This window comes from Pleurodeles waltl, chromosome 11, assembly GCF_031143425.1.
Source record: "Pleurodeles waltl isolate 20211129_DDA chromosome 11, aPleWal1.hap1.20221129, whole genome shotgun sequence".
Classification (NCBI taxonomy): domain Eukaryota; kingdom Metazoa; phylum Chordata; class Amphibia; order Caudata; family Salamandridae; genus Pleurodeles; species Pleurodeles waltl.
The window spans coordinates 806,188,936-806,212,625 of record NC_090450.1 but is presented as its reverse complement, the minus strand read 5'-3'; the positions used below and the strand labels follow the sequence as shown (position 1 = coordinate 806,212,625).

The 23,690-nt window shown below is 45.6% G+C and overlaps 1 protein-coding gene across 2 annotated transcripts in view; it reads left to right on the top strand.

Moving 5' to 3' along the window:
• The window catches only part of RASL10A (RAS like family 10 member A), a 74,391-nt gene extending 51,729 nt beyond the window's left edge, over positions 1 to 22,662 (top strand). Inside the window, exons 2-4 of one of the 2 annotated variants that reach the window (XM_069214576.1) lie at positions 3,465 to 3,578; positions 6,389 to 6,513; positions 20,795 to 22,661. In XM_069214576.1, the coding sequence (XP_069070677.1) occupies positions 3,465 to 3,578; positions 6,389 to 6,513; positions 20,795 to 21,065 (510 nt within the window). In that variant the 3' untranslated portion in view covers positions 21,066 to 22,661. Of the gene's footprint in view, positions 1 to 3,464; positions 3,579 to 6,388; positions 6,514 to 20,794 lie in introns of both variants that reach the window. The other variant, XM_069214577.1, reaches the window with a different exon arrangement.
• Positions 22,663 to 23,690: the final 1,028 nt, after the last annotated feature.

Here is a 23,690-nt window from a genome sequence, read left to right as displayed (position 1 = left end):
AAAATGCACACTGGTGCAACCACCTCAAACCGCGGGCACCCTGCGCTCAGATTAGGAGGAGCAGCACTGAAGGCACTCGCATGAATGCGGGCTCTGTCACACATCGCTAAGCCTGGGAGATTAGTGCTGCAGGATTCATTTACAAGTTGTGCTCACCGCCTACTCGCTGAATCCTCGGTAAAAAGCATCCGGACAAAACACCTAAGGGGAGTACGGAGGTATCTCACTTTGTTCACTGGCAGGTCTGCCATAAGTGCTAGGGAATCACAACTCAAGCAGAAACAGTGGCTGCCTGGTCCTAGTCCTGGCGTGTCAGCAAAGTGCACAATGCTTTCTGATGGCAGCACAGCATATCGAGAATTGTAGTATGTCACTTAGCGAATGAAAATCATGTTAGGTACCACCAATGGATGGGGTAGTAATTTGTGGCCAAATGGACATAGCCCTTTGCTCTTATTTTAGTACCCATTAAGGCTCCTCGAAGGCTGCGCCTTTACCATCATGTTGTCTAATAAATGCTTCACGGGCATTCCGTCCTGTCTGCAGCCCGCTAAATAAATAAATAATTACCTCATACACGTGGCTCACAAGGCCTCTCACAGAGTGGGAAAGTGGTAAGGCACTGCTAACAGCGACATAGGTGCTAGCAGCAGCGGGTTGTAAAAGTAAACTTCAAAACACAACTGCCGCCCACTCGCCCGCTAGTCCAAATTAAATGTTGCAGATAGGTGGTGCTATGTCACATGAATGCTGCAGGCTCCAGCCAGCCAACGAGCGCCAACGAGCCAGCCAACGAGCGCCTGGCCACCAGAATCAGGCAGATGAGAGAGGTTTCCTTAAAACATCACAACGTGTTAATCCAAGGCTGTGGCGAGTGTAAGGTGAGAGGAAGGGGAAGGGGGAGAGAGGCGGAATTGCCTGCAGCAGCGGGGGAAGTGGCTAGGAACAGGGGGAAGACGGGACTGAGTGCATGAATCACAGCCGTGGAGGTGGGAGGTAAAGGGTGGAACAGACGGAATCGGGCAGTACTAGCAACCAGAGGCGAGAGCGCAGCCAATATTGATCTGCTAATTACGGTTCTCTCACTTTGAAGTTACAGAAATAAAAGTAAATAGGCGCCATGGGGGGAGAGAAAAACTATTCTGAATGCACAGCAAATATGATGACATAAGAATTACAGCTCTATTTACAGAAGTGGGAGCTTGGAGCCACTGAAAACATCCAGGGAATGAACAACTCACAAAAAGGAGAGACAAATAGGAACAAAAGTCCACTGGCAAGCAAGGGTTTTTAAAGGACACTGAAACAAACACATGACAAGGAGGGGGATGTCTTTAAGCCCACAGAGATGTATACTAAAGTATACTTGAGGACATACGCTTATGCTCGACCTAACAACTGGTGGTTGATTTTGACATAATTAAGGTCCCAGCTCCAGCAGCACGCAATGGGCTGTACCCCCCACATAAGCCCCATTCATATTGTGCCAGGGAACATAAAGTTTTAAATACTGTAGCAAGATTTATAAAGCCCATCACCATCCCTGTGAATGCCCAAACATAATTATTTGGCCAGAAAATAAAAATACATAACAAATTAGTTTCCTTTTTCCAGGCTGTACCCAGTATTTATCATGCTGCTGCTGCTCAAATATTCCAGGATGCTGCCAGTATTACCAGGTTGCTTCTCATTTATGCCTGGGTGTCAAGTGGTCCTGCCAGTGAAATTTTCAGTTATGCCAGTCAGCTGCACAACTATGCTAAGTAATCCTACTGACTTATTTTTGCATTGGTGCACAGTTATGATATTGGTAAATTGATAATAATAATAAAAAATATTTGAGATCAGGAACAGGACTAAGAAAGACCAGCACTTAAGACTACTGGAAAATAAAGGTTTTTACTACCCAGAGGCTCATGCTTGAATGCACTTCCCTATGAAGATAGCATCTCTAAAAGGAACTTGCAATCAGTGTCTGGTTGGTGTGTAGAGGATGGAGACTGTGCCTCTACTTAAGGAGGTGCCAACCTTTGTGGAAGATGATCAGAGCTTGCTGTGAGACCTTTCTTAGCAGTGCTAGCTAGAGGTCAGAGCACAGCCAGAGTGTCTCCTTCACTCAGTGTTATCTCATACACTTATTCCACTCTTGAACTTTCACCTACAGAACATTGCTATGAGGTAGGTTAGTCTAATTAGTACAATAGCAGCAAGCGTAGACTACAACACTCAGAATACATTAGACAAGCTCTCAAAGCCAAGGCTAGAAAATGTGTCCTTAATGACGTGGAGTGCGTGCGCTGGTCAGCCCATGTAAGGCTGTGCTTAGTGGCATGGTTACAGGGAAGGACAAGTGTAGACGCAAAGGAGTAGAGATATCACTGGTGCACTGTGTGGTGCATTTTGATCCTGAGTGTTAAGCCACAAATTGTGGCATTGGGGATGTTCCAATTGCAGTGGTTATGTCCCTTGATGGAACACAAACAAGGGCCATCAAGTGCTCCCTCCATACAGGCTAAGAAGAGAGTCTAAACCTGTGACATTCCTCATGTTGGATCTTTGTAAAAAATTGATGGCATATTCTTTGCTTTGTGGTGTGCAGGCATAATTTTTCTAAGTGCTTGTATTTTGTTTATAAAAATACCTGTCGACTTTATTCCTTGTTGTCTTCCTGTGCATATTACAGAACTCAAATTTAGTTAGTGAGCAGCAAAGTTCTGCACATGAATGTGGGAACAGAATTTATGATAACAGCAAGACCTGAGAAAATGTTTCTTATCAAGTGCTGTCTAACACTAGGGTTCGAGGAGAACAATTGTTACTGAACGAGGTAACTAGGATCTGAGGGAGAACATTAATCCAGATCCGTGGTGCACAGCAAGAGTTCTCTTGTATTTTCCCCTTTATACATCTCTTGGTCAAATCTTCCTCATGAGATCTTTTCTTCTAAGTGGGGTGACCTGTTGAAGGGTATTGCCTTGTTGAGGATGCAACTTGTCTTGAACGTGATACATCCTGGATGGGAGAGCCAGGAAAGTTAATTTGCTGATAAAGGTGTTGTGGTATATCTTTTCATGTCTTTCTTTTTCATGCCATGGAATTGCCGTCACCAGGTGAGAGTGGACTAGGGCTTGTACTGAAGTTGTATTGAAGTTTTAATCAGCCAGGTATGGTTTGAGTTTGCATATTAGGGTAGTTGTCCTTATCCTGTATGGAAGTTTTTGGCTGTGCATGCCTGCTGATGAGGATGGAAGAACTTGAACTCAACAAAGAATTGTCAAACATATCGCAAATGCTTAATTGACGGGTGGCAGTCAGTCAGGTGGATCTTTCAATCAAAGCACTGTAGGCCTTTGGCAGCCTCCTGAGATGTCACATTTACATTTCTCTCATCATAGAGCACATTTATTGTTATATGTTTAGTTCTTCAGACCATCTTAGTAATTGTATGTTTTGTATCTTTGCAGGAAGTGACCCCAAGAGGATCTGAGGCCCAACACTCCAAAGCAGCTTCTGCCAGCCACACTTGTTTGCTGGTGGCAGCGCCTGCTTGGCTTGTCGGAAGTGCCATCAGCTTCCATGTAAGCAAAACTTTGACAAATTTTTTAAAATGGGCTACTCACATTCAGTAGGTGGAAATATTCTATTGGGGGGGGGTTAATGTCTGATGCTGCTTTGCTATACTAGTGTCGATGCTAATTTCGGCCAAAGGCTGGACACATATACCCATGGTGCTCTTTTATAACCAGAGTCTGCCCGGAAGTCCCGGGCGTGCTTATATGTGCCACTTTTGCTCAACAGGTATGACAACAGTGCTGCTCCACAGTACCAGTGGTGGATCTCAATCATGCCAATGTGCTGTTCAGTAATTTTAACTGTGCTCCTCAATATAGATGCTGGCACTGCTCTATTATGACAGTGGCGCTTCTTACCTATCCAAGGGACTGCCCAGATATAAATCTTGCTTCAGTATTATGCCAGAAATGATGTTCAGTAATGCCAGTGGTGCTTCATAGTTATGCCAGGGATGCCTCCTAATGATGCCTGTTGCTCTGAATGGTTAAGAATACAGAGCTGATCAATAATTCCAGGGATAATCAGGTCTATAGTGCCACTCAGTTATAACATGGGGCATCTCATTCGTAGTGCACTGTACAGGGCTGTTCACTGCTGTTCCCTTATTTTGAGAGGCACCTTGGTGCCAGTGACACTGCTCCGGTACCCCAAGGAACTGCCCAGTAGAAGAGTGATACCAAGTAAGGCCAAAGTTATGCCAAAAGGGAAGGAGCTTTCACATCGCCAAGTACTGCTCAGTTACTCCAGATCCTTTCTGCTCTGCACCAGGGTTTGCTTATAAACTATGTATGTGAAGGATCTACATAGTGCAAGGGTGCTGCATAATTATTTGAGGAATTGGGGGCATTTTGGAGAGCTGTGCTTATACTCTGCAAATGAAAGGCTGGGTGCCACTCATCATCAGTGGTGCTGCTGGGAACTAGTCAAGTGCCAGATTTATTCTAACTTTTGTAAATAACTCCCCGCTCTATGCTTGTGTGCCATTTATTTTTGAGTGGTGGAGGGGGATGGTGCATGGCCAGCACCAGACTACTGTTTATTTATGTCATGTTGTGTGCTGTCTAGTATTGCGTGGGCCAAATTGGTGTTAAGGTTCTGTTCATTTGTACCCCTGAAGTGAGACTCACATATGACCAGTTGTTCTGCCTAGAGTTCATATTTTGCTGTGATGGGGACTTCCCACTGCATTGTCAGAGCTACTGGTAATTGACATAGGAAAGAAGGCTACCTGCACGTTGTTAATGTTTAGCAGGTCAAACCTACCAGACTGCAAACGATGTCTGGTTGCAAAATAGGTATGGTGAGCTTAAAGTGGGCTTACATACCACCCATTGCCTACCATTGGTTGGCTTTGTCCCTGTTATTTGCTTGCTTCTTATTCAATGGCTTGCCTTGCTCTTGTGTTTTTCCCTCCCATGGGACATAGCCTCTTTATGATCCTATTGATTGCCTGACTTGTATCCTTCCACTTCTTACGTTTACAGTATTACGTTTTATTCAGCACTTCATGTCAGTGCATGTGTTTGCAAGTTTTCTCCTGCTTGTGCTGCTTCATCCCATTAAACCTCCGCCCGCACCTTGTTGCACTCCCCTTACCCAGCATGTCTATAAAGGCAAGCAACCAGGCTATTTTTGCTGGGGTATGGCTGAAAGAAATACTTTAAAGGTTTGTGTATTTTATGTCCTATATTCCACAGAGCCCAAGGTTTGGTACTCAAAGGCCTTCATGCTTTCATGGCGCTGGGGAATGGGCCCCAGCACTCACTCTGCTGGCGTGTGAAGCAGAAGCTTTACTTAGCATGATACTTCAACTAGAGCCCCATAAACCTGCTCCCTGGGCAAGTGCAGAGGAGCAAATGGTTGAATCCTGTGGGAAGTATATTAGGCCTTAGGATGCATTTCCCTTTTGATTCTGATGCTTCCTTATTATTTTTAATTTATGTTCCAATTTTCCTAAGTGAAAAGTATTTGAAAAATAAACCATGCTATTTATTAAAAAAAATGAAAACAATGAATTCACTGTACTGTTTTGGATATACCATAAGATTTGTGTTTGCTTTTCCTTCAGTTTTTTTTAAACATATTTTTTTCTTTTAAATTAAAAGAACGCTTTGCAGAGAAACATTGGTAAAGCCATCAGTTCGACAATCACATTATAAAGGAGAAACCTGTTGGCTTTGCCATTGCGTGCAATGTCTGAGATGCAGTTTAGTGCAGGGTGAGGCTGACTTAGGCTAGGGGGCTTCCCTGTGCCAGGGTAAACCTAATTTATGCATAGGTTGGTTAGGGGAACTTTTGATGCCCAGGTCCTGCTTATCTGTGTCCAGGCATAGTTTTAATATGGAGCTAAGATATATTCCTGGCACTTCGACATGATAACACGTCTACTCGGCAGCCCAGAAACCCATTAATTTCTACGAATCCCCAGAATGGTGAAATCGTTTAGCAGTATGACATACACATAATGAAAAACTGTGACCCACAAAAGTGGTGACTACCCTAAAATCTCAACACCTCTCTGGCAACCAAAACTTGTTATTGGCCTAGTACCACACACCAGTAAAGATGGCCACATCTCTTAATAACACATAATATTTGCTATGAAGAATGGATGAGCATGAAAGAAAGATTGTTCATGCAGAAACACACCGAAGAGTAAGCTTGTATTTACTCTGTTGCCATTCACAAATATACAAGTTAGCTCTTCCTTCACATCCCATGGTTGTTCTTTCTTGTTAGGAGTGGTCAGAGATGAAGTGCTGAAGCCTCCAATGTAGATCTTCCTTCACACACCTTGCTTGGTTTCTCTTTCTAGGAGTGGTCAGATATGAAGTGCCGTGGTCTTCGGGACACCTGTGCGTACATCCTAGTCTATGACATCTGCAATCTGGAGAGCTTTGAATACGTGAAGACCCTTCGACTACAAATAATGGAAAATAGGTATGAAGAAAACTGAGTGTGCCATTTGTGCTTGTAGTATGAGTGGTGCTGCTTGCACATTTGGGAGTGGACAGTTTCTGCATGCTTTGATGAGGTGGGATGAAATTTGGTTCACTGAGTTGAACATTTTGACAGCTGGGCACACAGATGAAGGTTTGATGAGTAGAGCAGTCAAATGAAATAAAGATGAATTCTATAGTATTTAATTGTGCAATAGATCAATAGGTTCTATGTGTGCCTGTAGTTGAATGTGATTGACGAGGGATCTACAGTGCGTGGTGCAACTATGTTTATGCATTACTTTTAGAGATTGTGATATTTTACAGCTGTGATGAGTGCAAAGTGCACAGATAGATAGTGTCAACAGATTAAAGTAGATATGTTCTGTAATAGGAGAAGTTATTGATGTTGGACTGACAACTATGTTATTGAAACAGGGTATGTGTTATTCATAGAGGTTCTAGGGGGGTAGTAGACAGCCAACGAGAGATAGCTGACCTTCAGTGAGGCTCTCGCACCCTGGACACACTATCCACCATAATCCTCCCCAGGGGAAGTAAAAATACTACCCAACTTGTACCTCAGTATTGCCCGTACCTGCAGAGGCTCGCAGCGAGCTACAAATCTACACAATGGCCAATACGGATGTCTGCTGTTGAAGAGGCTCGCTTGGGGGCAGACAGGCCTGCACGGAGCGGTGAAGTGAGTGGCACTGGCCCAACCGGAGCACTGCGCTGCGGGGACTGCTGAGAGGCCGGAGAGCAGGACGACTACACCTGCGATCAGCAGAGAGGTGACCCACAGAGCCCCAGAGTCGTGTGCGGAGGGCAGTGACAGAGACCCAGAAGACCGTGGAGAAGTGAGGCCTCGGAGAGTCCTGCGCAACTGGGACCCCGGCATGGGAGGAGAAGGCTCTGTGTCTGAGGCCACCAAGTGAGTGTCCCCGTCCTGGAGAGAGTTGATGGGCCTGCACTAGGTGGAGGCGCAGGCCGGAGACGCAATTTAGCGGGCCACAGGTGTGGTCTGCATAGAGAGGTGAAGACCCTGCCTGCCCAACCGGACGCATGGGCTCTAAAGTGAGAGACTGATCTGGCCTTGCATGAGTGGCACAGAAGCTGCACGTGGGCCTCCACTTGCTAACGGCGTAAGTGGCGGTGGACTGTGGTGCTTGCGGCCTGGTGGTGCAATCAGGGCTGCAGGTTGGAACAAGGTCGGCTGTGGGTGCTGCGGCCCTGGTTGCCATGTGCTGCCTGGGCTGTAGGGTCTCGCTGTTGCGGATTAGACACACAGATTGGACTCTGGCCCTGTAAGACTGTGGGGTGCAGGACTCAACCCTGCACGTGGAGGGTCATCCCCCCTTCTCTCCCGTACGAAGCCGGTGCTCTGGCCTAAATTCTACCTACTGTAGTGCATGACACTGATGGGAGGGGCCTCGAGCTAGAGGGGAGAGACTCCTGGGCAGAGAGGCGAACTGGGGCCTGGTCAGCCCGGTGGTCGAATCATGGGGGCCAGGGTTCGTCCCGGATTGGTGAAGAGTCACCGACTGAGGACCCATCCTCAGTGTCACTGGGGATGGATGCCAAACAAACGAAACTACAGTTTGGGGCCAAAAAGTCAACCAGACTATATGGACAACAACACACACAATCAGCAAGCACTGGGGGAATCTTTAGAAATGGGCGATATGAAAACACTTCTGCTAACAATGCAATCCAGCCTCTCCTCAATAGACAGTAAAATGGATAATTTGTGTGCCAGATTGGCCTAATTTACCATCAAACTGGAGAGTCACCCTGGGCACTTGTCTGAGGCTGAGCAATGCATCTCAAGTGTTGAAGACACAGTGCAAGCTAGAAGTTAACAGCTGTTGCAAATGGACAAAGTTAAAAAAATTATTGCAGCCAAAAATGAAGTCCTTGAAGCAAGGTCTAGGAAGAATAACTTGCGAATAGTGGGTATCCTGGAGTCCACTGATACCGGGCACATGGAACAGTACGTGGAACGCATGCTCACCACGCAGTTTGGAGCGGAAGCATTTTCCATGATCTTAGTGGTGGAGAGAGCGCACAGAGCCCTTATGGTGAGGCTGCTGCCGGGTAAACCTCCTCGTCCGATAATTGCACTCCTCCTGATCTGCAGGGATAGGGATGCAGCGCTAAGAAAGGCTTGTGGACAGCACCCCCTGAAATTTGGAGGTCACAAGCTATCACACTATCTGGACTTCATGCTGGTGGATCAGAAAGCTCGTAAAAGATAGTTTAAAAGTTATCCAAGGCTAAATATCCACACACCTCATCTACACACATGCAATACTGTTTACTGCATACGCACTGCAAATCCCCTCCCCCCAACCCCCTGCCATCAACCAGACCGCACACATCACTTGATGCCGATAGACGGTACGGAGAGTCAGCCATCTAACCTGGCCATACCCTAAACTGTCTTATAGGGAACGTAAGCGGGCTGGGTGATCCACACAAGAAAAGGCACATCCTAACATATTTAGAGAGACACAACACTCACCTGGCACTACTACAGGAGACTTACTTTGCAGCTGGAGCGCAGGCCTCATTTGCAACACACTGGACTTTGTATCGACAGTTTGCCACCTATTAATCCGATTCCCAAGGATCCGCAATTTTAATTCGCATAGGCACTCCATACGTACCTCAGGGTGTTAGAAGTGACCTGCCGGGTAGATACACAATCCTCTGGGGCAGACTAGCGCAATGGTCTGTCACCATAGTTAACTGCTACGGGCCAAGCGTGGTTAAGCCTTCATTCTTTGATGCCATCTGGTGTCACATGGTGGATATAGATTCAACATATCTACTCTGGGGTGGAGACTTCCACCTGGCCCTTGACCCTGTCATGGACAGACGGACTAATGCGGCTTCCTCCCGCACTAGAGCTGCGGATGGCCTGCGCGTTGAAATAGCTGCACATAGCATGATAGACTGTTGCCGTTGGTTGCACAGACACAACAGGGAAGGCACTTTTTATTCTACTGTACACTCTAGTTGGCCCAGGTTGGATTGCTGGTTCATTTCCCAACCACTGGCACCCTGGATTAGGGAAGTCACACTTTTGGCCTGCACTTATTCAGACCACTCTCCGGTCACTCTCAACTTGAATTACCTGCCACTACTTCCTCACTTACTAAATGCCGGCTATCCCCACTCTTCTATTGGATGACCCCTTTCGTAATGAACTTAGGAGGGAGACAATGGGGTTTTTGGACAGGAACAGGGGCGCAGTATCCAAAGGTGACACAATTGGGAGGCCTTCAAGGTCTCAGCTCGAGGACTTTGTTGGCAATCGTACGTGACATCCGGTCCACCTTAGGTCGTATAGAAACAAAAATTAAAGAACTAGAGTATGCATTGGCTACAACACAAACTGCCGACATAGCTCAGCGACTTTGGTTGGCACTGACGGACTATCAGGAAACGGCGGAGTTAGAGGTCCTCTTCAGGGGCAAATATGCACAGGTGCGTTCTTATGGAGAATGGGAGAGACCGGGCCGTGCACTAGCCAGTGGTATTTTTGCGACACGCTTGGACAGCACCACATTCGAAATATGTGACCCTCCTGGCCACATACTCAGAGGCACTCCTTATATAGTTAAAGCATTTGTTACATATTATGAGCAGTTATACTCCTCGGCTAGGGCAACACCACCATACACAAACCACTATTTAGAAGATGTTGCGCTGGGCTAGCTCAGCAACTCGCAGTGTGAATTTCTTGCAGCTGAACTCGAACATGAAGAGATAGGAGAAGCCATAATGGCAGTTAGTAAGGCCCAGGGCCCCGATGTCCTACCAGCTGACTTCTATAAAACTTTTGCGGGTCTACTTGTCCTATGGTTAAAAGAGGTCTACTATACTGAGGCCAGGCAGATGGGGCTGCTCCCACCCTCTATGGGGGAAGCCCTGTTAATTACACTACTAAAACCAAATAAAACAGCCTCTAGCTGTGAGTCCTACAGACCACTACCACTCATCAACTGTGATATAAAGATACTGGCAAAAGTACTAGCTAATCGACTAAGCCTATTAATGGCATTCCTGACCGAATCAATCGGGATTTATCCCAGGCAGATCCTCTTCGCATAATCTACGCACATTCTTCGCAATACAGCAAAGCATATACCCTGGGATCCCTGCAGCAGCGGTCTTCTTAGATCCCACAAAGGCCTTTGATTCCTTTGAATGGGACTATTTAATGGTCATACTGAGACGTATTGGTTTCCCACGCGTTTTCTGAGCCTGGCTTGCATTGCTCTATTCTAATCCATTAGCATGCATGCAGATAAATGGTGAGCGTTCAGTTCCCTTCCACATAGCCTGGGGGACCAGGCAGGGTTGTCCCCTGTCAACTCTGCTCTTTGCGCTTGTGGCCAAACCTCTCCAGCACTACAATACATTTGTGATCCTTACACCTAGTAGACATATACTAATCTCATTATATGCAGACAATGTAACATTATAACTCGGAAAACCTGCTGAGAGCTTAAACCCAGTGCTATGGGAGGTTATAAAGTTTGGTCATATGTCCGTTATCCAAATAAATTGGGGGAAATCGCATATTTACGCACTGACCGCAAACACTCCCAGATTCAGTCCAGATTTTCCCTTACAATGGACTGACACGAATCTTCGATACCTGGGCATAGAGCTAACCCAAGACAGAGAATAGCTAATGCGTTTAAATTATGGGGTAGTGCTGAAAAATATACAGTCCAATATTACGCAGTGGATCACCCTACCCATATCGATGGCTGGTCGTATCTCTCTAATGAAAATGATCATACTTCCCAAATTACTCACACCTAAAGATTCCGTACCCCCGTATGGTACACTTTTTCAAATTGCCAAACACACAATTGATCAGGCTGGCATAGTCTGGTAAGTCGCCACGTTTGAAATGGGAAATCCTCACTCAACCGTTTGCCGGAGGGGGCTTCGAAAACCCTGACCTGGAACTCTACTTCAATTGCGCGCAGGCACCCCTCGCATAATACTGGTACCAGCCAACCCTGAACATGCCACATCTGGCAGTAGAGCAGGGTAACATGGACTGACCCCCTACTCCACATATTTGAAGCCCAACAAGGAATTACCTCCCCCGAGACTCTACGGTGGCCTGTACACAAAAGGCCTGGCTAAAATTAGTCAACTGGACAGGAAGGAGATTATTATACTCACAGGATATGCCACTTTTGAATCAAGGGGCAATCCCAGTTATATGCGAAACTGCAGGTACAAAATTGCTGACAAAACATGGCATCCACACATGTGGTGACTTATATCAAGAAGGCCAATTCCGGAACCATGTCCTGCCTTAAGCGGAGCACTAGAGACATTACGCTGCACTTCCCATCAGAACCACCCAGGGTGAACACCTTTCACATATTGCTACAAGCAGACAGCCCTTGACATTTTGTTTCAATACTTTACCAATCTGTGCAGCAAGAGCAGCCAATAACTTATGGCGGAGCAAGGGAGAGATGGACTAGGTAATTGCAGACACCACTTGTAGGAAGTTGGCTCTGTATGCACTATTTCAAAGTAAGGAATAGTATGCACAGAGTCCAAGGGTTCCCCTTAGAGGTAAGATAGTGGCAAAAAAGAGATAATACTAATGCTCTATTTTGTGGTAGTGTGGTCGAGCAGTAGGCTTATCAAAGGAGTAGTGTTAAGCATTTATTGTACATACACAAGCAATAAATGAGGAACACACACTCAAAGACAATTCCAGGCCAATAGGTTTTTGTATAGAAAAATATATTTTCTTAGTTTATTTTAAGAACCACAGGTTCAAGATTTACATGTAATACTTCAAATGAAAGGTATTGCAGGTAGGTACTTTAGAAACTTTGAATTAGCAAAATAGCATATACAGTTTTCACATAAATGACATATAGCTATTTTAAAACTAGACACTGCAATTTTCAACAGTTCCTGGGGGGAGTAAGAGTTTGTTAGTTTTTGCAGGTAAGTAAACCACCTACGGGGTTCAAGTTTGGGTCCAAGGTAGCCCACCGTTGGGGGTTCAGAACAACCCCAAAGTTACCACACCAGCAGCTCAGGGCCGGTCAGGTGCAGAGGTCAAAGTGGTGCCCAAAACGCATAGGCTTCAATGGAGAAGGGGGTGCCCCGGTTCCAGTCTGCCAGCAGGTAAGTACCCGTGTCTTCGGAGGGCAGACCAGGGGGGTTTTGTAGGGCACCGGAGGGGGACACAAGTCCACACAGAAAGTACACCCTCAGTGGCACGGGGGCGGCCGGGTGCAGTGTGCAAACATGTGTCGGGTTTTCAATAGGTTTCAATGGGAGACCAAGGGGTCTCTTCAGCGATGCAGGCAGGCAAGGGGGGGGCTCCTCGGGGTAGCCACCACCCAGGGCCTCCTGGGGGTCACTCCTGCACTGGCGTTCGGATCCTTCAGGTCCTGGGGGCTGCGGGTGCAGAGTCTTTACCAGGCGGCGGATCTTAGGAGCAGGCAGTCGCGGTCAGGGGGAGCCTCGGGATTCCCTCTGCAGGTGTTGCTATGGGGGTTCGGGGGGGGGGGGAACTCTGGCTACTCACGGTCTTGCAGTCGCCGGGGAGTCCTCCCTGAAGTGATTGTTCTCCACAAGTCGAGCCGGGGCGTCGGGTGCAGAGTGTCAAGTCTCACGCTTCCGGCGGGAAACGCAAGTTGTTTCAAAGTTGCTTCTTTGTTTCAAAGTTGCAGTCTTTGGTGAACAGGGCCGCTGTCCTCGGGAGTTCTTGGTCCTTCTAGATGCAGGGCAGTCCTCTGAGGATTCAGAGGTTGCTGGTCACTGGGGAGAGCGTCGCTGGAGCAGTGTCTTTAGAAGGGGGGGGAGACAGGCCGGTAGAGCTGGGGCCAAAGCAGTTGGTGTCTCCGTCTTCTCCGCAGGGTTTTTCAGCTTAGCAGTCCTCTTCTTCTTAGGTTGCAGGAATCTGAGTTCCTAGGTTCTGGGGAGCCCTTAAATACTAAATGTAAGGGCGTGTTTAGGTCTGGGGGGTTAGTAGCCAATGGCTACTAGCCCTGAGGGTGGGTACACCCTCTTTGTGCCTCCTCCCGAGGGGAGGGGGGCACATTCCTATCCCTATTGGGGGAATCCTCCATCTGCAAGATGGAGGATTTCTAAAAGTCAGAGTCACCTCAGCTCAGGATGCCTTAGGGGCTGTCCTGACTGGCCAGTGACTCCTCCTTGTTTTTCTCATTATCTCCTCCGGCCTTGCCGCCAAAAGTGGGGCCGTGGCCGGAGGGGGCGGGCAGCTCCACTAGCTGGAGTGCCCTGGGGTGCTGTAACAAAGGGGTGAGCCTTTGAGGCTCACCGCTAGGTGTTACAGTTTCTGCAGGGGGAGGTGAGAAGCACCTCCACCCAGTACAGGCTTTGTTACTAGCCACAGAGTGACAAAGGCACTCTCCCCATGTGGCCAGCAACATGTCTGGTGCGTGGCAGGCTGCTAAAACTAGTCAGCCTACACGGATAGTCGGTTAAGGTTTCAGGGGGCATTTATTGTGCTGAGAAGTTTGATACCAAACTTCACAGTTTTCAGTGTAGCTATTATGGTGCTGTGGAGTTCGTGCATGACAGACTCCCAGACCATATACTCTTATGGCTACCCTGCACTTACAATGTCTAAGGTTTTGCTTATACACTGTAGGGCACAGTGCTCATGCACTTGTGCCCTGACCTATGGTATAGTGCACCCTGCCTTAGGGCTGTAAGGCCTGCTAGAGGGGTGACTTATCTATACTGCATAGGCAGTGTGAGGTTGGCATGGCACCCTGAGGGGAGTGCCATGTCGACTTAGTCGTGTCTGTGCTGAGTGAGGGGTCCCCAGGGTGGCATAAGATATGCTGCAGTCCTTGGAGACCTTCCCTGGCATCAGGGCCCTTGGTACCAGTTACAAGGGACTTACCTGGATGCCAGGGTGTGCCAACTGTGGAAACAAAAGTACAGGTTAGGGAAAGAACACTGGTGCTGGGGCCTGGTTAGCAGGCCTCAGCACACTTTCAAATCAAAACTTAGCATCAGCAAAGGCAAAAAGTCAGGGGGTAACCATGCCAAGGAGGCATTTCCTTACACCACTGTTGGATAAGGAATGGGCATATTGCTGCCAACAGACTGACAGGATCACAGCAAGCACCAGACTGAAAATTATACACTGTATATTCCTTCACAGGCTATACTACACACCTATGAGGCTCCATAAATTTGGTATGCGGCCCGATGACAGTTGCGCAAGGTGCGGGCGGAGTGCACAGGATTTCTGCATCTGGTTTGGGTTTGCCCCCAGGCGCTGCGATTCTAGAAAAAAGTTGAAGGCGCTCTGTCCCTCATGATATCTACACGACTAACGCTTACACCGCAGACAGCTCTGTTGGGTTACCCTGAAGAAATTGAGGTTACTTGTCGTAGATACACTGACCTATGTCTACTGTTGGCAAAAAGGAGGGTGACATGTAGGTGGGGAAGAGGGCGGGCACCTAAATTCAAAGATTGGATATTTGACTTGATATCCTGTAAAAATCAGCTGAAGACTTAAGCCTAGTTGTTGCCTCCCAGCTCATACCCTATAAATATCTGGGGGCCACTAAACACATCTGCTCCAGAATCTGGTGGGCACACCACCTACATCTTCTTAACGGGTCAAATCTGGGACCAACTGCAGAGCCAGAGAAGGATGTTTAAATACACCTCCACGGTTGTGAGTCTGTGGGAGTGGGTCCTACTGATAAGAAAGAGGGAAAAGGAACAAGCCAAGACCCAGTAGGGGAGTGGGGAAGGTACTATCAACAGCATACAGGTATTTGTTGTTACGGTCCCAGGTGCAAACAGTTGCAGTAGCGTGGAGGGCGTGCATTGTCAATTTGGATAATCGCCTATTAATGTGTGTATAAATAGTTGCACAATGATGTAATAGTGTGGCATATGGGGTGTTAACCTGTAAGTTTTGAAATAAAGCAATTAAAAAAAAACTAAAAAAGACATGGGGTTCTATAATTGGATATGTATTGCATTGCAGCATTTATATCAATCAATCAGTCAGAGCATTTGTAAAGCGCACTACTCAACCGTGAGGGTCTCAAGGCACTAATGGGAGGGGGGGCTACTACTGCTTAAACAGCCATGCCTTGAGGTGACTACACCTATATCGGACACTGAAGCACTTGTTAACATGGGCAGCAGGCTACGCTATGTAGTGTGTGGCAGGAAGGGTTTTATTTTTATTTTCATATTCTATATGGGAAGTTTTTCCAGGCCCTGCATGATGACCAGTGAGGTGAGGTTATTGTTATATGCAACCCAACACTTAGCAGTGTGATGGTTAAAGAGGTATGAGAGACAGAATAGCATTGTATGGTTTTCATTAAGCTGGAAGGTTTGAGCAGCTCTATAGGTCCCTTTATGTTATTTCTTATGATCATTATCTGCTTAGCTGGTTGTTGCACTGGACTGTCTAACTTGATATTTTTTTTTAAGTGTATGGTCCTGTGCAGGCATGGGTGGAGAGAGAAGTGATGGGAAGATCTCCTGGGGTGGACTTTGTGACTATCATTCCATTTCTGAATGTCTCTGTGGGATATAAATAAGCTGCCGTCGTATGTAGCTACTTGTTATCTGAAGTCTTGGACTAGATTACTCTTCCAGTTGGCCAGCACTACTTCGCTCATTCCATGCATGTTTATTGGTGATGACTGGTTTACAGGCTTTTACATTATTGGGTGATAGACAAAACCCAGAGCAAGACCCATAGCAGATATGTCTTACGTGAGTGAAAGTGAATTAAGCAACAGATGGTTCCCGACCACTGACTGTTATGGCATTAGTGTTATTGTGGGCAAAAGATGTAATGTATGAATTGATATTACCTTATAATACCCAGGCTAGGTCAGATCTCCTAAGCTTACTGTGATATAGAAAGAGGTGTGATGGATGGGCTATTCCACATCTGTGGGCTATAAATTATATTGAAAGGTGACATCATATTTCCGGGTTCTTTGCCAGGTTTATGGGATGATGTTTTCTACAGTGTATATGCTCATGAATGCTTTGAATCATGGCTGGTAGTGATTCCAGAGCTTGGCGGTTTGGACTGAGAAAGCAGTGCCTTCTATGAGTTTCTTATGGTGAGGTGGTATGATGATCTTTGTGCAAGTGCTGTGTCCTGTTTTGTTTGTATTGCCTAAACTTGGAGGTATAGTGGTTGTTTTCCTTGGAAGGCGTACAATTGATGTTGCACTTAAATTTATTGGATTTACAAATATTGACTATAGGCGAGAACATGATACAACTTAATTGATTTTGTGCACTAATTTTGAAGTGCTTTAGGTACTGGATGGCATATTTATGAGAGCCTTGCTTCATGTTTGCACCACACAAAGTGGTACATACATGGCATGAGACTCTAAGTCAGATTTATGAAGCCATGCAAAGCCACATTGCATGGCTTTAAGTGGCCTCATAAATAAAGTAGGGCTACGCTGCGCAGACCGCCGCTCCCCTCCAATTTATGTTGCTGCCATCCGCCACTGCCTCGATGGATTGTTTCTGTGCAGGAAGGCGCCTCTTCCTGCACAAAAACAATCCTGCATGTAACGGAGGCAGACGACTTGCTGCGCTGCCCCACACTAAATCCCCATAAATATTCCCCAGGGTGTAAAGTTGGACTTGTGATGGGGTGGCTGTGGAGGACATATTGTGCAGGAGAGTAAGCATAACGAGAGTAAAATGAGTGTTGTATTTTGAGCACCATGCTGCCAAAGGTTTGTCTGTATCCCTTTGTGGGGAAACTGACATAGAAAGGACACCACTACCTGCATAGTACTTCTGATGCACATGATGACTGGCAAACAGATGCCATCTGTTTGACCCCTGGTGCTCTGTTGTTTACACAAGAATGTGGTGGTGTATTTGTTTTGTAATTTTTGAATGGTAGTGCGTCGATGTTGGTGTTTTTTTATGTTGCTTGTGAGCTGTTGAACAGCGAATAGGTGCCAAGGGTTTGGCACCGAGTTTGCTGTGTAAGCTTGGTGTAGGTGTATTTAGTGTGTTCTTGGTGGTGGTTCACAGTTATTTTATAGACGATGCTCATAGAGACGTACATATGTTGATTCCAAGTCCACAGTTCGAGTTTTTATAGATTCTATGTGTAGAGTTGGACCTTTGATTGTTGGTGGGCTCTCGGTTGGAAATGCAACGGGTGCTTATATAGAGATTAAAATGTCATCAGTGCTGCACATACAGTTAGACGTTTAATGAATATTGCGTGCACTGTTAGCAATGGAATTGGTACTGGATGAAAAGTTTAGTTTATGACGGGTTTTGGTGCTCAGATGACGTTTCAATGGTTGTTGGGGAAACTGTCAAGAGTCAACTGGATTCTGTATCTGGAGGGGTGATTGATTTTTAGGCGTAGTTTAATAAGTGATAAAAACTTAGAGTTGAGCTTAAAGTATAGTTGCAGCAGGGCTTTTGGAGTGATGGTTACCCGAGGGAAACTGGAGCTGTAATAGATTCCCAGAGCATGCCTAGATATATACTTGAAACACAGTAGAGGGTGGAAATGTAACACATTATTGAAGCAGACCTATATTTTTGTAAGTATTTGCAGTGAGGCCAGACATGTGATAGACGATGTGAACACAGCTGGGGACGTGATAGGTTCTGCTACATCAAACGTGATCAATATTTCAACACCAAATATTCATTCGCCCTGACTCTTCATTTTATAAATACCAAAATATAAATGGAATAACGCACTGAGGCCCATATTTATACTTTTTTAGAGCCGCATTTGCGTCATTTTTTTGCGCAAAAGTGGCACAAACTTACAAAATACAATCGTATTCTGTAAGTTAGCACTGTTTTTGCATCAGAAAGCGCCGCAAATGCGGTGCTAAAAGGTATAAATATGGGCCTAAGTATACATTTATAGTACGACATTAGAAAGCTAACTACACAGACGTTGTTAAAGATATCTCCAAAGCCTAGAAAAAAGAGCAGGCTAACGAGTGGGCCTTACAATAACCTCAAGTACAGCAATGGATGTCAGTTTATAACAAATTGCATAATTGTTGCTAATGAGTTGATAGTTCTTGTTATTATGTAAATCAGTTTACATTTGACAGACGTCCAACCAATCATGTTCAGTGGTAGCATTGCTGTTTTGAAATGCCCAGACAGAGAGGACACTCATATATTACTGTGTTATTGCATTGGTAGTGTCTTCGTTGGTCCCCTTTGGAGGTTATGCAGCAAGAAGGAACATCTAACCTGGGCATCAGCACAGAGATCAGGCTCATAGAAGATGCTCAGGTATTTTGCAGTACGAACCATAGACACAAGATCAAGAGTTCAGGCTAGAGCCTACAACCAGATAACCTACCTCAGATGAGGGGAACCTTGCTTTCGTCAGCATTCACTTTAGGAATTTTACAGTCATCCTGTTGTGGAAGGCAACCAGGCACCCTTCAAAATTACTGAGATAGTTGGAGGAAAGATGGTCAAATCTCAGCAGAAGTTGACTCTTGTCAACACAGGAGAGTATCTTGAAACCAGGTGATCTGACTAACTAAGGACTTGCACTTAGAATTTAAAAAGTATGAAAGAAACTACAGTTCCTTGAGGACCCACACACGTGGCAATCTGCTTAGCTGAGTGAAAAGAAGACAAAGAAACCACCTGAGTGCACTTAAGGGCCAAAATCACTCCAGAAAGGGGCCTTCCACGCTAGCTGATTGATCGACAGTGTCATAGCCAGCAAAGCTCTGGAGTAGTACAAGCCCTGCTTGACCAGCATTGTCTCTCATGGCCTCCAGTTTGTCTACAGTAGTCTAAAAGAATGAGTCAGCTTCTTGCTTGGGGTGGAAGCCAGAAAAAGCATTAAAAAGCATTCCCGGGCATGCAGTAAGTTCTAATGTAAGGCTTAAAGATTTCGCTTCCAGCTTTCAGCTTCAGGGAGGGCAAACATCTACCAGAATGTACCTCTTGATTTGAAGCAAAGCCTGGAAAGTAATGCCACATGGGCCCTTTTTGAAACATTATCGTCATCGTAAATGAAGAAAGGAATGCAGCACCAGTTTCAGATTAGTGTTCATATTGCAGACAGGGGCATGGAAGTCCATGGCCACTACATTTAATGTCATAATGATTGGAACCTGATCAGGATCACTGTAATTATGCAATTGTGCTACTGCTGCATTTTCCACATAATTATGGGTTTAACACACTTCCCACATACTCTTTTACATAATGTGTATGTTTCAACAAAAAGAATGTTATTTCTAGCTCAAACAAATGAAAAGTTATTCAAAAACAGCCCCACACATGATGCGGCATAGTGCATAGATCTGTTGCAAAGGTCAACTGATGACTTTTCAGCGTCTGATTGTTGTATTCAGGTGTGAAACTGGTACTAATAAGGATCAACATTTGACAGTAATAATGAGTGATGAAATGACAAATTAGCAAAATAATACGGTCCTGTTATGTGTCGCATAATTTTGAGTAGTGTGCCATTTCTTGCCTCATAATTTAGTCAACCTTCCTTTGTAATTTGTACCTCCATTGCCGCATAATTCCAGTGTCCTAATACATAGCATCCATAGATACTTAAATGGTGGAAGATTTACTTTACAAAACTCTAGTGTACTATGAAATTCTGTATTTTTTCATGCCACAGAGAATAAATAGCAATTCAAGCCATGCTATCAGGATGAGCGATGTTTGTGTCCCTCTGGAGAAGGTAGACAGTCGTAGCTGATGTCCTGGTGATGGCTGATATGTGCGCAATGTAGGTGAAGGAAAGGAGATGAGAGTATAATATTTGGAGTGAACACCAGAAGAAAAGCATATGGGATGATAGCAAAGGGAGAGGAATGAGCGAGCAAAGGATAAGGATGGAGGGTTGATTATTTGAATGAAGTAGGTAGAATGTATGGGAGTGGTGTACGATTTGAGAAAAACAGGAGCAAAAGAAAAGACATATATGTTGAGGAAAGTATAAAAAGTAGAGAAAGAAGGATACATTAGGGAAGCGGAGTGAGGGAAGTGAAAGATGAGGATATTCATTCTGGGGAACACCAGGTGTAGGGTGGCCTATGAGGATAAATAATACATGGAGAGTGTAGAAAGGCAATGACAATAGATAGAAGGTTCTTTTTTCAAATGTTAGCTTATATGTGGAAAATGGATGCTTCAACCCATGATATCAACTTTCCCATTGACACTGTATTTAACATCCATTTCTCTCACCTTCCTAGGGCAGGCCTTCCCAATGAGATGCCGATCATTGTGGTGGGAAACAAGCGGGACTTGCAGAAACACAGATTCACCTCCCGCCATACAGTCTCCCTGCTGGTGAAGAAGAGCTGGAAATGTGGCTACATCGAATGCTCGGCCAAGTACAATTGGCACATTGTGCTCCTGTTCAAGGAACTCCTGTTGAGTGCTGCAGCCACTGGCTACAAACACAACCATTCCAGCACACGCCTGCAGGGGGCGCTGCAGAGAAACAGTTGCAACATCATGTGAAGAGCAATAAGGGAGTCATTTCAAGCCCCACAACTGAGTCACTGGTATCACAGTAACTCTAATAAGCAATATGCTTCAATTGGGATATCCGAAAGGGAATACGTTGGGTCCACTTCAATCTGTGCTTATACCAGGGTGGGAGAAAGTTTGACTCTTCTCAGTCTGTGCTAATGCCATTCTCGGGGGAAGTCGGAACCCTCAGTTTGTGCCTTTACTGCACTTGGAAAAAAGTGGGACTCCTCAATCTGAGCTAGTGCTGGCCACTAAGGGACTTAGGGCCAGATGTATCAAAGGGTTTTACCCATTCTGTGTCTATGGGAAAATTTGTTCGTACATATGGCCCTTAGTGTCCTAGTCTGTACTATGTCTAGGCAGACAAAGGATGTCTCAATATGTGTTTCTTTCAGGTATATGGAGGCTTCCCCAGTCTCTATTAATGCATGCAACAAAGAGTGATGCCCTCAACCAGTGAAAGAGCATGACGCCCCTCATTGTGTGTTAGTGCATGGAAGAGATAAATAAGGGCTCTTTAGGTCTACTGCTTGCCAGGGATGGGAAGAGTGCTTCAGTCTGTGCTGATATACAGCTTTGAGTACTCCCTTCAGTATCTGCTGTCGCGCATTAGTGAAATAGTTCCTTTACTGTTTGTTGCACGTATGGGAAAAACAAGCACCCTTCGTCAGTAATGCCTGGTTGGTAGAGGGTTCCCTTAAGTCTGTGTCAGAGCATAGCAGTATGGTGTTTCCTTCAGCATGTACAACAGATAGTTGGGAATGTGGGTTTTCAGTCTGTGCTGGTAGGAAAGAGGGAGGCCCCACCCAGTCTGTGCCAGGGCATGGCAGGAGAGAGGGCAGCCTACGTCTGTGCCAGAGTATGGCAGAGAGGAGGAGAACTCCATACAATTTGTGCCTGAGCATTGAAGGAGAGATGGATATGTCCCTCAGTCTGTGCCAGAGCATGGTTGAAGAGATGGAATCTCCTAATATCATTGCCAGAACATGGCAGGAGAAACAAAAGCCTTTTTCAGTCTGTTCTTGAACGTGAAATTAAATGAAAGAGAATACCCCCCTCAGTTTGTTATAGAGCATAGCTGGAGATCTTCTTAAGTCTTTCTATGCATAACAAATCTAGATATCTCCATTTGCCAGGTTTGCTTCATAGCGTTGTTTTCCTTTGTGATGCGCAGCAGGCAGTGAGACAGTTTCTTTGAGGGCGGTCTGGTGAATCGTAGGAGACAGGGAAGTCTCCCCAGTCTATGCTTATGCATGGCACACCGTGATGCCTCTAGTGGTCAGATTTATTGCATGTAAGGGAGAAGGTTTCCCTCAGTATGTGGTGTGCATGGCAAGGATAGATGAGGGATCCATTTATTTGTGGCTGATTTTCAGCAGCACATGTGGATTTTTCATAACCTCAACTAGTGCATGGCATGTATAACTATGGATGTCTTCCTTAACATTTTTTAAAGCTTTAAGATTCCCTGGGATAGGTTTTAGTCTCACGGAGGAGAATAGTTCACTTTTCTGCCTGTGTTGATGCAGCACTTTTGATTAAAGGTCTACTTTCTATGCATTTTTCTACAGATGTGCAAGCCACGGTTCTTGTCTCTGCCTCTTCTTTACTTCAGGCACCCCCAAACCAGAGCTAAGGTTATACCCTAAATTTACAAGCTGCTTCTTTAACCATAGAATTGTCACAGATGCAGTGCTTAATTTGAGCAGATGTTTGCTCAGCACAGCTCAGAACTCATTTAAGAGTATCTAGATGTATCGTCCTTGTATTCATGAGTTCACTGACTGTGCTGTGGGCAGATAGTTGTAAATTGTGAATGAACATGTGGCTGCTGTTGAGGAGCATTAATAATTGTGAAAGCCACTCCCATGCCTACCACAACCCAAGCATGGAAAGATGCTGGCTCACCTGTTGACTGCTATACTTCCAGCACACCAGGTTTAAGTAAATAAGGGACATTGCTTATTTGAAACAAATGACAAATTGTAATATATGTAGTGATGTTTAAAGAGTGCTGTGCAAATCTTGCTGGGGAACGGTGCAGCGCTGTATACAGCAAAAGGGCTAACGTGGAAATGGGAAAATGCCAAACATAAAGGCAAAAATAGTTGCAGTTGCAGCACCAGTGGTTTTAGTGGGCAGTGCCAGCAGTAAGTGGCACGAGTGGCAAAACCTTTTATGAAAATCTTTGGCCTTATGCACTTATTTGTTTTCCACATTAAACACTGCACACATATAATAAATAGATCGGGGGATCCCTAACCCATCAAAAGGATCAATGTTGGCAAATGCGCTAAAGTTACTCACAGGTGTGAGATTTTCCGCCACTTCCCTTAGGCCTCAAATTTTCTCACATTTAGTTTGGAGACAACATTCAACCCACATTCCTTTGGAGAGGGGCAGGCTTGCTTGCTATGGTCGCTCACTTGATGGAATTTCCCTTAGAAGCTTGTCAAGTAAACAAAGCATAGAATAGAAACCCATGTTGGGGTTGGCTACCCATCTAGCACCTCTGAAATCTCTAAACATGACAGCTGAGTGAGGCTTCCTAAATTTGCAGCAGTCTTGTGAGTGCAGACCCTACAGACCCTCCCCCCCACCCTTCCGTCAAAA